The sequence below is a fragment of the Neolamprologus multifasciatus genome, chromosome 3, assembly GCF_963576455.1.
Source record: "Neolamprologus multifasciatus chromosome 3, fNeoMul1.2, whole genome shotgun sequence".
NCBI classification, from domain to species: Eukaryota; Metazoa; Chordata; class Actinopteri; order Cichliformes; family Cichlidae; genus Neolamprologus; species Neolamprologus multifasciatus.
This window is the reverse complement of record NC_140441.1, coordinates 40664646-40680377: the sequence shown is the minus strand read 5'-3', so window position 1 is coordinate 40680377 and position 15732 is coordinate 40664646. Positions and strand designations below refer to the sequence as shown.

At 39.5% G+C, this 15732-nt stretch overlaps 1 protein-coding gene across 1 annotated transcript; it reads right to left on the bottom strand.

Annotated features, from left to right (window-relative positions):
* Nucleotides 1-7621: 7621 nt before the first annotated feature.
* On the bottom strand, nt 7622-12517 carry LOC146523198 (interferon-induced very large GTPase 1-like). Its single transcript, XM_085144716.1, has one exon. It carries the CDS (start codon nt 12379-12381, stop codon nt 7846-7848), a length of 4536 nt encoding a protein of 1511 aa, XP_085000842.1. The 5' UTR covers nt 12382-12517; the 3' UTR covers nt 7622-7845.
* Nucleotides 12518-15732: the final 3215 nt, after the last annotated feature.

Below are 15732 nucleotides of genomic sequence, written 5' to 3'. Positions count from 1 at the left end.
GGCGCCCACACAAACGCAAAACAGGAGATGAAGCATAGCTGAATAAGTTTCCAAACCAACTTCATTCTAAGCCAAGGACTAGAAAATCTGGTGAAGCATGTCTTCCATTTGGCTTCACCTGCACAAGTGCCAAGTTCTCCCCTGCAGAATTGGTTTTCCCTTCATCAGGAGCACGTGCTGGGCTCTCCAAATTACTGACAATCAGTATCCCACATTCTTGATTTGTAGTTCACAAACACTTGTTGTAATGACTAACTACTCCTGACATTTCGGAGATGTTAGCTCTTTATACAGTAAAGTTACAGTGGGATACAAATAATATCAGGCTGATCCTGCCACAATTTGTTCCCTCGGTTCAAATCACGGACAAACAGGATCCCACAGTTGTTTATGTTTTTGAACCCATTTTATACAGAAAAGCATTTTTTGGAAAATGTATTGATAGCAATGTTGAATATTATTACACAGGAAAAAATAACTGCACGTAAAATAATCACACCGTGACCCTCTGCCCTTCTAAATGGAGGGACAGTAACTGCGTGTGTATATGTAACATTTTTCTCATTGAATGTAAACAAAACCAAGGAGATGATCGTTGACTTCAAGAACACTCGCTCCACCTACACACCACTCAGCATCCACTGTTCCACGTATAGCTCGTTAACAGCATTAAGTTCCTGGGATTTCACATCTCAGACCACCTCACCTGGACCACCAGCACCATAGAAAGCGTCCTGACCAGCTGCATCTCCGTGTGGTTCGGCAACTGCAAAGTTGGCGATCTCAGCCAGCTACAACTGATTGTTAAAGCAGCTGCCAAGATCATCTCTCCCTCTGTTATAGAACATTTTCCACAGGCGCTGAATCAGAAAAGCCTCCTGCATCATGCTTGACCCCTCACACCCCTCACTTGGACTCTTTTCTCTCCTTCCATCCGGCAGATGCTATTGTAGCATCGGGGCCCGATCCTCCAGACCACGAAATAGCTTTTTTTTTTAGCCCACAAGCCATCAGACTTTTGAACTCACTTCCAGCTCACCCACTCCCCCCCCACCACCACCACCACCACCACCACACACACACACACCCACACAAACTGTTAACTGGCTCTACTGCACTCCACATACCACTGCCTTTGTAATGCAGATGCTCCTCTATGGACAATCCTTACTCTCAATAATTCTGCTCATGTTCATATAACCTGTTCCATTAGTCACTTACTTTAAGCATCATACTGTAAATTGTAAATTTTAAATCGTTATTGACCCATTTACCCCTAGTCCTAAAGTGTATATTTTCTTATTATTCTTATATTTGTTTGGGTTTTTTTGCACCGATGTAACTGGAGCCTCGTCGTCTCGACTCTCTATATACTGAACTGTATACAGCAGAGATGACATTAAAGTCTACTTTGACTTGAACTCACCAAAGCTAACTCCAGGCTGAGACAGGAGACTGGTTCCAAAGCTCAAACAGTGCATTGTGGTAAGTCCAACTATATCTAACCGGTACCTCTCAACCTCACGCAGTAACTCAGGCTCCTTTCCCACCAGAGAAGTAACATTCCATGTCCCAATCACTAGTCTCAGTAGCAAGGGATCGGTCCGACAGGGGCCAAGCACACAATGGAACCCACCCCATGCATAATATCAATAGAGAAATTTTCACATTTATTGAAGTACTTTGATGAATTTAGAATGCAAGGCTGTTTAACACCCATCACATTTTGATTTCTGGGATTTGCCTCCATTTTTTGGCAATATTCAGTATGAAGTGCTTGAGTTCGCATGATGGTGGGGCAAAAAAGTATTTAGTCAGCCACCAACTGTGCAAGTTCTCCCACTTAAAAAGATGAGAGTGCCCTGTAATTTTCATCATAGGTATACCTCAACTATGAGAGACAAAATGAGGGGAAAAAATTCAGAAAATCACATGTCTGATTTTTAAAGAATTTATTTGCAAATTATAGTGGAAAATAAGTACTTGGTCTCCTACAAACAAGCAAGATTTCTGGCTCTCACAGACCTGAAACTTCTTCTGTGAGAGGCTCCTGTGTCCTCCACTCATTACCTGTATAAATCGCACTTGTTTGAACTCATTATCAGTATAAAAGACACCTGTCCACAACCTCAAACAGTCACACTGCAAACTCCACTATGGCCAAGACCAAAGAGCTGTCAAAGGACACCAGAAACAAAACTGTAGACCTGCACCAGGCTGGGAATGCTTAATGGTAAATGGCCTGTATTTGTATAGCGCTTTACATAGTCCCTAAGAACCCCAAAGCGCTTTACACATTCAGTCATCCACCCATTCACACACTGGTGATGGCAAGATACATTGTAACCACAGTAGCCCTGGAGCGCATTGACAGAGGCGAGGTTGCCGGACAGTGGCGCCACCGGGCCCTCTAACCACCACCAGTAGGCAACGGGTGAAGTGTCTTGCCCAAGGACACAACGACCGAGACTGTCTGAGTTGGGGCTCGAACCGGCAACCTTCCGATTACAAGACGAACTGCCAACTCTTGAGCCACAATCACCCCATCTGCAATAGGTAAGCAATAGGTAAGCAAGTTTGTACATGCTTTGGAGTACGTGTTTTGGAGTTTGTACTTGCTTTGTCTCCAGAACACAGAAAGAGAGCAGTGATTATGTCAAGAGGGTTCACCTTGTCATCTGTGTTTGTACTGTTAAATAGATTTTCAAAGGATAACTTTGCATTCCCTGATGTATTGTCACTGCATGAATGACAAACTGAGGTATATGTCACATTCCTTGCTATCACATTAACCATCAAGAGTTTCCTTAGAAAATACCAAGGAAGGTCTGATTTCTGATTCCCGGGTTCATCAATAAGAGTCTTCTCATCAATCTCAAGTATTTTTCTGAGTTGTATCTTTTTTCTGTAGTACTGCTCCAAGCCCAGATCTTCCAATAATCTCGCCAGCTGTGTCTCTGTGGGTAAAAAGATGGTTGTTATTTCTGGAAAAAAAACCAAGTCAGCTACACTGGGATTGGTTTTATGTAGTTTTTGTCTATTATATTTGAACACTCAAAGCGCTTTATACTCTACAGGTGTTTTCTACCTAAATGCATTCTGTCAAATCTTCACACTCTAATGAACACAACAGAGAGCAACTTGGGTTTTATATTATGGTTTAATATACTCTTTAAACCATCAATCAAGTACTTGCTGAAATATGTGGAATACATTTATTATATATATAATTATAAACTTCAGGGTTAATTTCACAGACGAAAGTAAGAATTAGAATAATTTCACATTTCCACAAACACACTTTTATTAAAGTAGCATGATCTAACTGAGGTGTGAAACATTTATAGCATTCAGGTCTCTTGTATTGAATACTTTTATTGTTTTTATAATATTATTGTTATTATTTTATAACAGGATTATGATAAAGAGCAGCTCCACATTGAATATTATTCAAGATGACCGGCTGATGGGGAAGAAAAGTAATTAAAGGGATTTTGGTTTTTGGTGCCAGACAGGCTGGTCTGAATATTTCATAAACTGCTGATCGGTCTTGATTTCTGTTGTGTCATTTAGATGTTAGGGTCAGAACTTAGCACAAAATGACATGAAAGCCTGGATCCATCCTGCCTTGTATCAACAGTTCATGCTGCTGTTGCTGATGTACTTTATCACTGAGGACCATCTGAGCAGTTATTTAAATGCTGTTGCCTGTCTGAGTGTTGCTGCTGACCATCTCCACCCCTTTATGAACACAGTGCACCCACCTTCAGACAGATGTTTCTAGCAGGATAAAGTTCCATGTCCCAAAGTTTAAATCATCTCAAACTGGTATAATGAACATTAAAAGGAGTTCACTGAACTTAAATGGCCTCCACAGCCATCAGATCTCAAAACAACAGAGTTCCTGTAAAAGTCTGCAGCAACTGTGTGATGCTTTGCTATTTAACTCACTGACCTACTCATTACCCATCATGTCATGACTCATTACACTGCAGGGGTAATGTTTCTGCCATTTTCTGAGTGTAATTTTACTAATTATTTTATGTTTAAGATTTAAGACTTTGTAGCTGTGGGTGGACAGTCTTCACAGTCTCACATGAAAAGTTCTTAAAAACTTAAAGACTGGAAACAAAAAGATCAAAAGAGGAAAAGGTTCTTTACTGTCCAGAGATGTCTGAGAGACAGAAGAGTTTATTCCACTCTGACAGTTATATTATTATTATTATTATTATTATTATTATTATTATTATTATTATTATTATTATTATTTGATTTGATTCCTAAAAATATGAATTGTTAGGTACCCTCTGCTCTACCTGAATGTCGCTTATAATAAAAAGCACTTAGATTGCTCAGAGTAGAAAAGTGTAACATAAATAAGAAACGTTCCATTTACCAGTTCGGCGTCACAGGTGTTGGTGAGTGAGCTGGATGAAGTAGCTAACAGTGCAATGATTTCTGCTGGGCAGCTACACAAGTGTGGGTTCACTTACACAATGGCTACAAATAGAGTAAAGCCCTAACTTAAATCTGCTGATGACATTCACTGAACTTATCCTCCTTCTTTGATTCTTTAAGGTCTTTATGCGTGTGCTTTCAGTCTTCACGTGTCAAGTAGTTGACACAGATTAACTCTGACATCCAGGAAATGCCGACAGCGAGGAAACAGCCAAACCAACAAATGAACAAATTCTTCTCTTATTTTTCAGTTGATTGATGCAATATTTCTTCATTACAGCCTTACTAGAGATTCAATGCCTTCACAACAATGTTTTATCGTAAGCAGCTCACCTGCAGAGACTCACATGAACCACAGGTACCGCTGGGCCCAAAATTTGCTGCCCAGCCCCAGCTCCCGTTTGGTGGTGATGTCCCTGGCTACCACTTGAGAGAAAGCAAGAAAGATAGAGACTCCCGGGTGAGCTACACTGAATTCTGTCAGTAGAGAGAGAGAGAGAGAGAGCTGCACACTGTGCAGTAAATTCATTAAAATAATTTAGTAAAAACTGCCTCTGCTGTCATGGAGAAAAATAAACAGGCAGGAGTCTCCATCTCTGATTCTGTCTCTTCTCTGTTTTTTTTCTACTTACATCAGAAAATGTTTCATGTGACTTCATCCTTATACAAGAGACACAGCTGTAGCTATAAAGTTAAGGAAAGTCATCATTTAAAAATGCAATGAGGACCAAGTGTAAAATGGACTGTTGTGACTGGCTGAAATGAAAAGACCCATGAAAATGTTATTAATGTTACCTTCTCATAAAGAAGGAGAACACATTCAGTCCTATTTCCATTTAAATATATATTTTCAAGTAATTAAAACATGATGACACAAACTCCTAGATAAGTATCTTTATTTGGAAATGTGTAGGAAATTGTTTGCATCATTGTTTCACAGAATAGCATTATCAAGATGTGACGAAAGCCATACTGGCCAGCAGGTGTCCCTTGTGGTTTCATATTGTTTCAAAATGTCAATACAATTTCAACGCAAATGCTTCAGACATTTCAGTGTTTCTGTTTTGTTCAAGTCTCAGTTTGACCATCAAATTGTGGAGTGTTGCACCAAAGAGCTTCATTCAGACTTTGGTGCAACACTCAGAGCTATTTAGACTCAAACATCGCTTCATGTGTGTTGCATAAGTGTATTTTGGACTTCTCAACAATGGAGCCATCAAGGAAGCATTCCCAGGCGCAGGAATATTTTAAGCTGGTGTCACCAAAAAATAGAGAAATAAATTTACTCTCAGTGTTTATTCAAATTAAATATACTTACAGGTCTATCTCTTTCATGGGGTGCTTTTGTTACTGTAAATAAATAGAATAATACAATATTATGTGGGAAATAAATAAATGTGAGATGAAAATGACAATTAAACTGATAATATCAGTGTTTGTATTTCCATACAAACACATCACAACTGCCTTATTGCATTATGTAAAAACCATTTTCCCTGCCCAGGATATAATTAACAATCAACAATGTTTCACAATGTTTTATCCTTTTTATTATTATTTTCAGGATCGAATTAGTCAGGCAGATTTTTCTAAGATGGAATACACAAAACAAAGATGTGTAAAATGAAGTCAGACTGTCAGGATATTTGAGAAATTCTTGCAATCATTTTAAAATACGTATGAAAGGTGCATCACACACGCAAGGTTTCTTTTGGCAGTACATAGACCACTTCCACTGATGGGAACAAGTCACACTCGTGAGCTGCACTGATTTCAGTTGTCCGATTTAGTTTAATTATAATCAGAAAAAAGCTACAGTTTAGTTTTATGCTACTGTATACAGTACCATTTAGAAATCAGGTGTGCCAAACTGACTTCTGCACAACACAACTGATGGTCCCAGCTCCAGGAGGCAAGAAATTTCACCAGTGAACCCTGGCAAGGTACACATGTGAAGTGAAAACCATTACAGGTGACTACATCATGAAACTCATTGAGTCAACAAAGGAAAGGTTGGCTGCTTTAAGGAAACTAAAATATAAAAACATGTTTAGAGTTATTTATCAATTTTTCGTTGCTACATAATTCCACATATCTTGCTTCATATATTTCATGTCTTCAGCTTGTATCTACTATGTAGAAATTTGTAAAAATAAAGAAAAACCATTAAAGGTTTGTCCAAACTTTTGGCTGGTAATGGTGGATATAAAGCATACTGCATATGACTACTGTGAAAAAATTTCATAACCTTGGATCAATGTAGCCTATTAATACTGTGTAGGTTTACAAAAAAGTCTCGTTCTTAACAAAAGGACGTGTGTTAAAAAAAACACATATCAAAAAATTAAGTTCAAGTTCCTGTCATGTAAACAGTCAGAAGAAAATGAATGAAAACAAAAGATATAGTAAACTCTCTGTGTGAAAACCACAGTCCATAAAACATTTGTGCAGAGGTTACGGCCCTGGGCCGGCTGTGTACTTTTGTTGTGCCGTGTCTTTAAGACTCTACAGGTCCTTCCTGGTTGGGGAGCAGGTGGCAGCTGACTGGTCCCCTCATCATGTGGCTGTTTTAAAAGATCCCTGCCCAGCAGTTGTCAGCGGCAGCAACTAACAGCAGCAGCAGACCCAATCTTGGCTTCCAAACCCTGTGACATCCGTTTTTGTGATTCTTGTGACCTACTGAGCTTTGTACATAGTGTGTAGATACATTTTCACTTGTAAATAGTACGATGTAAATAGACACTGAAACAGAAGGGGTGAGCTGCTTTATTGTTTTCTTGTACCGTTTTCTCCTGTTTTTTTCAGTTAGTTGTTTCACATAGGGTTTTAGATAGCGCCTCCTCTCCTGACTCACTTAAGAAATTGGTTTTCTGTGTATGGTTTTGGGGACCAGAGCGGGGTCACTTCCTTTTTTAACAGTTATGCTACTTTCCTGTACCCCTAGACTGGGGCGTAACATCAGATAACTCACACATTCCCTGAGTGTGTTTTCAGTTTGTTTGTTGTTTTATTAATGAGAACCGCATACAAACTAAATGATTTTTGTGAGACATAAATGTAAATATATGATCATAAACAAAATCAACGATTGAGGTTCTTACGTGACATCTACATTATTAAAAGAAAAATGGAAAGAATAATTTCTCAAACAAAATATACTTTGATTCTTTTATTAAATGTGTTAAAGACGAGGTCAAGATGAACACAAACTGCAGTGGTTGTCTTGCCTTATTTTAAACTATAATTCTTGAACATATATGTCCACTAATGACACCTTTAGTTTTGTTTAGTATTATAGTTGGATATGTTATCTGGATTTTTTTTTTTTGTGTGTGTGTGTGTGTGTGTGTGTACACCAGAAGAAAATTGGTTGAAATTCCAGTAATCTCATTGGACATAAAAATACTTTTTGAGACTTTTTTCTGCTTGCTGTTTTGTGATATTTTTCCAAGCAGCAGGAATATCAGCAGGTACTTTATTATACTGTTTGGCAAAGTCCATGTTGTACTTTGCTATCACATATTTCCAATAGTCTGATGCTTTAAGGCTCACATCTGTATGGATTTTCCACTCTGGGTAAATGTCCCTGTAACTCTTGTAAGGGTGATATTCATGGTTTATAGCTCTGCAGCGAAAACGCTGGCCACTGATTACAAAGGAAGAGCATATGTCAGCGATCAGTTTTTGTGTATTTGGCCAACTGAATCCTCCCAGACCCTGAGGTAGATGCAGTAGAGCAAAGTGCTCAGTATGGGCTCTTCCTCCAGCATCACAGACAACTTTGCAGAATGGACACTGTTTGCCACAACCAACCAGTTTGTTGAAAAGCTCATTCTGGGGATTCATTTTGAGGTGTTTTAGTTTCATTTCAATGTTCAACGTTTGGAATTCTGTTCTGAGATCTTTTGCCATGTTATTCATGGCAAATAACACTGTGAGCCAGTGAGAAAACTGTTCCTTGTCAGCATTGTTCAGGATCATGAAAGCACCAAGTGCATCCTGGGAAATGACCAGTTTATCACCAAGTTCTTCACAAATATCTTCAACAAATGTCTTCAAATCATCACTCTTTCCTGTTTTTGCCTTGTTGATGGCATCATTTATGCTTCTGATACATGACTGAAGATGTCTGTCCACAAACTCAGATACTGTCACAGTTGAAAAACCCTCCACTATTTGGTTTAGTATCCATGTCTTGACATATTTCTCATATGAGCAAATATAGCTCACATAGTTTTGAAAATCATCCTTTGAAAGTAAATCCAGTAAAACTGAATATTGGAAGTACATTTGTGTGCAGAACTGCTCACATGTCAGCATTTCACCAGTGATATCAGGTCCCAGGGATCGACTGATAAAGTCTTCAACAGCAGGCTTCAAACACTGGTTGGTGAATTCTTCTGCCTTCTTCTGACACTGGTCTCGTTCATGGAACACATCAATGAAATCATCACGAAACGTTTCCTTGTTTTTCAACAGACATCTGTAGGAATAATTTTCTTGGATGAAATCTTCGTGCATTTTCTGAAACTCTCTGGCTGCAAATCCACAGATGTGCTGTTTGAGAGAAACTTCAAACTCAGTGTCTGTCCTAACATCTTGATTGTTTTGTAATTTCTCATCAATCATGTATAGGATCTCCTGGATGTAAGTGTCAGTGTAATTGTTTTTTCTTTTTACTGTTTCACTCACAAACTGAGTGCAGGCATCTATGATGCTGTCAGCCTGTTTTTGTGCAGCCATTATGTGATCTTGAATGTTGTACCATTTAGCCAATCTGCCCATTGCATGTGTAGTTCTGTGAAGTATGCTCTCACTTGTATATTTGAAACGCTCTCTTCCACAATCCTGCAGACTTTTTTTACATAATAATTCACATGCATGACTCCCCCTGTATGACAGATTGATTCTCAGGTAGTGAGATACGTTGGTGAAGACATTTGTGATCTTTTGTTCAGAAAAAGAAAGTTTCTTCAGAGTTTCACTCCACATCTTGTGAAATTCATTTTCCAGTTCTGTCTTTCCCATTTTGATATTCTTTTTCCGACATTCATCAATTAGTGCACAAACTGCCGTTTCAATCTCTTTTGTATGATTCTTCTTAATTTTATCAAGTTTTATCATTCCCTCTCTGATTTCTGCTGCTGCTGTGAGCTGATTAAAAACACTCCTTTCCATTTCTTTTTGAAGGCACTTTGTACTATTTGAGAATTCCTCTTTGTATCCTTCAACCAAATAAACATGACCCTCTGTTTGCTTGAAATACTCTGTCAGATTTTCTAGAAGTCTTGTCTCCCATGTGGACAGCACTGTGGAGGCTTCACTTTTCAAAGAAGTGAGAAATTCTCTCATGTCAGACGATTCAGATTTTACAGCAACTTTACCAAAATTGGAAATTCTTGTTTCTGCATTTGTTACCCAGGTGTACATTTCTCTTTTGAATTCCCACTCCCATTTGTTGAATTCTGTGCAGAGTCTCATGTATGCATCAGCTACGAGGCTGTTTCTGAAGCTGAAGATGAAGTTTTCATGCTTTACTGCAGTCCACAGACTTATCATCCACTCTTTAAACTCCATGACGTTATTAGCAGATGACTCACAGTTTCCCAGCAGTTGGATGATGTGTTTCTTGAGCTCATATACAGCCTCACTGTATCCTGCATTGACTGGTGCCATTGGTGGGTTTCCATTCCAGAGTCCAGGAATGTACCAGTTCCCAGTGTCTGGGCTGTACTCCATCACATCAGTGAAGCTCTTGTTCTCCTCTTTCTTTTCCATTTTGGCTGCTGCCTGGGTCATCTCATTTAACTGTTCCAGGAGCAGTTTCCTGTCTCGTGAGTTCTTCTCATGGGCTGAAACATCGGACACATTCTGGTGAACAAACACACATTTAGGCCTTTTGCCCACCTCCTTCATCCTGAGAAAAGCATGCACAACTATTTGTAGGATGTCCTTCATTTCAGTTGAATTCTCCATTGCAACATTGACAATGGTGACATCACTCAGCCCCACAACAAGTGTAGCAAGCTCATTGTCGTGCTCAAAGCTGTTGTCCAGTTGTGCAAGTTCTGGTGACTTTAAGCCCTCAGTGTCAATGATCAGCATGAAGTCACAGTTTAGGACTTTTTTCATGTCTTCATTGATTTTGATGAGCAACATAAAGGCACCTCGAGTACATCGACCACTGCTGACTGCAAACTGCACTCCAAACATGGTGTTAAGGAGAGTGGACTTTCCTGTGCTCTGAACTCCAAGAACTGTGACTACCAGGATCTTTCTGTTTGGAGACACCAAGTCACTGAGCTGAGAGAGAACATCACTCACCCATCTGAGAGGGATGTTGGATGCATCTCCATCTACAAGCTCAAGAGGAAATCCATCAAGCAACAACTCTGCACACAGTTTGGGCAGATGCTGCAGCTGTTGACGTGCTGGATCTGTTTGTGACAGTGAGGCTTCATAGATCTGACCCATTTCACGGAAGAAGTGTTCAGTCCCCAGTGAGCTGTTGGAAATTTGTCTGTCAATTTCTTTGATCTCCTCTTTGTTCTCAGAGTTCTTGCATTTTTCTTTATATTTCTCCCGAAGTTCAGACAGTTTTACACGAGACAGGTTATCCAGGTTCATTCGCATCCATTTCAAGAAATAAAACCTCTCTGTTCCTGGGCTTGATATTGCAATAATGAACCGTGTCATAGCTGTCGACATGTCATAAAAGTTCTGCTTTTTCCGCAGTTGTTGTTTCTGCAGCTGAAGTTCACTTCTGTAATCTTCTATATTTTTAGAGCCAACTTTTCTAAGCCGAAATTCTTCCTTCTCTAAGCGGGTCAGTTCTTTCCATATTTCACCTTGCCGTGGAAGCTGATCTTCTTTATATTTAAGGATGTCTTGAATTTCTGCAATGATGGCATCTGCGTTTGTCCTTGCAGCCTGGCACTCTGGAGAGTCTTCATCAACTGGAATGCCTAGTTCATGGGCAATTTCTGCCATCTGCTCTATTGTCATCTTCATCTTTGAGTTCTTAACTACATTTCTGACTGTTTCCCTCAAACTTTTCACAAAGTCTGCATCATTTCTCTGTTTTGTCTTAATAATGATGTTGTTGTTAGTCAAGCCCAACATGGTTGCTAATTTTTCCAAAGCATCTTCACTGAAGTGCTTGCTCTCATAGTTACCCACCAAGAAGATCTGTGCCTTGTGCTGTTGGTTGGTAAGTAGACTAAATTCAGATTCAGAGTCTAAATGGTCAAAGAACACAAAAACTGCTGCAGATGTCTGACACAGAAAGGAGTATTGTGTTTCAAGTGAAGCAATGTCGCCACGAAGGTTAGCTACAGCCACTGGCTGACTGAAAATATCAATGTTTGCTTTTCCACAAGGAAGATACCAAGCAATTTCAGTCAATCCGCTGGACATTTTCCTTGGACTGTCACCACACTCCATGTTCCGATGAACAAAGGTGTCATGGTACTGCTGAGAATTGCTCAGAACCTTATTGAGAATCTCTGACTTGGACAAAGAGCACTCACCCAGTCTGACAAAAGAGATCATTGGAAGTTTAGAGAGGACGATTCTGTCTTCAATGAAGCCCTTGGACTCTGACAGAGACTGAGGTCTGTACTTTTTAACAATGTCCCTCATGGCCCACAGCATGAGTGTGCACTGATTTGTATCACAATTTGGAAGCAGCAAAGGCACAGCAAACTGACATGTGGACATTTTTAGTGCCATTTCCTGCTGTACAAGACCATCAGAACACAGAAAGAGAGCAGTGATTATATCAAGGGGGTTTATCATGCTGCCTGTGTTTGAGCCTTTAAGGAGATTTTTAATACTGAATTCTTTACTCCCTGATGCACCACCACTGTCTGACTCATACACTGTGGTATATGTCACATTCCTTGCTGTCACATTAACCATCATCAGTTTCTTTAGAAAATACCAAGGAAGGTCTGATTTACAGTTGGCAGCTTCATCAGTGATGATCTTCTCATCAATCTCAAGTATTTTTCTGAGTGTTATCTTCTTTCTGTAGTACTGCTCCAACCCAAGATCATTTAATGACTTCTCCAGATGTGTTCCTGTGGATCAAAAAGACGGTTGTTATTTCTCATAATTTTCAAGATATTTTATTATTCCAAAATATCTTACTGTAAAAAACCAAAGATAACCAATCCAAAAGTAACGATCAACAATCATACAGCTGCAATTGTTTGTCTGAAGCAATTTGATTTCTTTTATGTTTGTTATGCTTAATGCTATCAGTGTGCAAAAACAGTAATTTCAGAGACAGGAGATGCCAACCTCTGAACCTGGATTCAAAATGAAAACTATCAGTTCATCTATCTTTTGTTCTTAGTTTTTGTTCATTTCTTTAGGAAAAAGGAGAGTCTTCTTCAACACACTGGCTAATTTTGTTTCTCTCACAACATCATTTACACACACCAACAACTGCAATTAACTTTTGAAAAATTTCCTTAATAAAATTAATGGTTTCAGTGAAAATATAACTCTCAGAGACAGTCATGTGCATGAGCCGACGTCAAAACTTTCTTTTATCACCAAAAGATAAATATAAAAAATGGGTTTTGGGACACAATAGAATAACATTTTGGAGATATATGACATTCTTGATAATATTTCAGTCTGGTTTTAGAAAGTTACAAGTCTCAAATGGTGGCTTCAGATAAGGGTCATTGTTCAGTCCTTTTTTGCTGGACCTTAGCTCCCCCTTTGATACTGCTGACTACTGATTTTGATTCATGGGTTAAACCACATGGTAGGGATTTCCAGGCCTGTCTTGGATTGGTTCACTTCATATCTTGCTGATAGAATTGTTTTTGTTTTGGTGGGGTATTTGTGGTTAGATGTTGGTGTTTTATCTTGTTGTGTGCCAAAAGGTTCTTTGTTAAGTCCTATGTTATTTCCACAGTACTGGGTTGTGGAACGCCAGGACTGACATAATAAATTAATTAAATACAGTTATTTTGCAATGAAAAACATAAACATTCATGTCGCCGGTAGGTTTCCGCATTGCCAGCTGTTTAAATTACAGCTGCTTATGCAGTAACCATGGTAACCACGGACTCTGAGCGGCTGGATCGATGCAGGTCAGACAACAATTTTACATATATGATATTTTACATATATGATCTTAAAACAGGACACAGCCACTATACGTGCTGGCCTCATATCAAATGTGAGCGTAGACTATGTTTGACGTTTGTTTTATATCTAATCTTCGCTCTCAAACATTTAAACAGCAGCTGAGGAAATACAAACTCAAATTGTCAGAACAGGTGTTTTGGTGAAATTGTTAAATGTTGTCATTGTGTTACTTAAATTTGTAAGTCTTGGTTCAAATTGTATGATTTCAGATATCCTTTGTATCTGACCCCCAGCCTGTTGAATGGTGGAGGAGGCTGCAGTGTTTTATAGGGACATCCTATGGGAGGGTTCTGTTTTCTTGTTTAGTAAACTTCCTGCCTTTATGACCCTTTTGGTGAGCAGGAGGTCACACAAACGCACCCCCAAACACAAACACACTCACATGCACCTACACACACACACACACACACACACACATGCAGATGCTCGCATATACATGCACACACACACACACGCAGTGTTTTAAACTTTTGTGACCGTAGGGTTTTTTTTTTACAGTGGGTGGTGCTTGTGTTCTCAGAATAAAAGGCTGCAAGGAAGGCTCTTTATTTGAAGTTGGCTAGGAGACAGGTGAGGAGCGTTCAGCTCCAAGAGCCTGGTTCCAACCAGCCTCCCTTGGTAGCAAGTAAAAACCGGTTAAAGCTGTGCCTCTTGCTTCCTTGCTTCGTTAACGGGATAAGTTTCTAAACCAGCGAGGCCTGTGGAAGCGCAGACCCAGCACAGGTTTGATCGTTTCTTGCGTGTATTCATTTGGTGATTTATTAAATATACTAATGTTATTCTAATCTGCTGTTGAGTCTCTTACGCTGAGAAAATGCAGATAACACAGATCACAAACACCTGTTCAACCAATCACATCCATTCCACTTTGATCTGTGACAAACACGTTCATGGCCTGTAAAGGGCCTGTGTTTGTATAGTGCTTTACTAGTCCCTAAGGACCCCAAAGTGCTTTACATAACCAGTCATCCACCCATTCACACACACAGTCACACACTGGTGATGGCAAGCTACATTGTAGCCTGGGGCGCACTGGCAGAGGCGAGGCTGCCGGACACCGGCAACCTTCTGATTACAAGGCGAACTCCCAACTCTTGAGCCACGATCGCTCTCTGTTACAACAGTGTTGCGTTCGACTGCTATATTTTTGTTCTTTATATTGTATATTTTCACGTCTCTGGAATAGTTGGCAGTAATAAGGATGATTTTCTGTTAAATCACATTGATATGACCCGTGAATTATTCGTAGATGACCGTTAGATTAGTCAGCTGGGAAACTCTGGGTTAACTCAGCTGAAGATATCGTGGATATGCTGACCTTGCTCCGTGGTGTAGAGGGCCGTTTACCCTCATGATTAATATTCACAATAAAAATATTAGCCAAACATCATGAAGTCTGTATGTGTTTCATAGTGTCGAACAACCTTTGTACAGTTAAACCTAACAGTTACTACATCACGGAAACACCAACATTATTTCTTTTAATAAAGTTTATGCATTTATACACAGGTCACGCTGATTATTGAACAAAAACCCAAAGATCTCTCCTCCTTAAACATGTTTTTAATGTTAGTTATAATGCAGAATTGGCGACTGAAACACGTATGACACATAAGAACATCATGAAATAAAAACCCGCCCATTACTGCCCACAGTAACGCGTTAGTAACGTGTTACTGTAATCTGATTACTTTTTTAACGAGTAACAAGTAAAGTAAGGGATTACTATCGCAAAAACGGTAATTAGATTACCGTTACTTTCCTGTAGGAACGCTGCGTTACTGCGTTACTAAAACCGTGATTTTTTTTTGCGAGTGTGTCTCATGACAGTGACGTAAGTGAGTGCGACGTTCATGACAGCAGCTGTGTGCAGATCAACAATGGATAATATATCGAGTGCGGGAGAGAGTATGAGCGTGCAGCGTTTAAAGCGTGGAAGTACTGACCTTATTTTGAGTTTGATTCCATAAAAAGTGACAAAAACATTAGTGTCCGTTGTGCGTGGGAAGAAAACTTCTTTTTACAGCGAAAAAACCCCCTAAACTTCCAAGCAAGCACTGAGTGCACTATGACATAATGGGAAACTCATAGAGAAACTGCCCAATT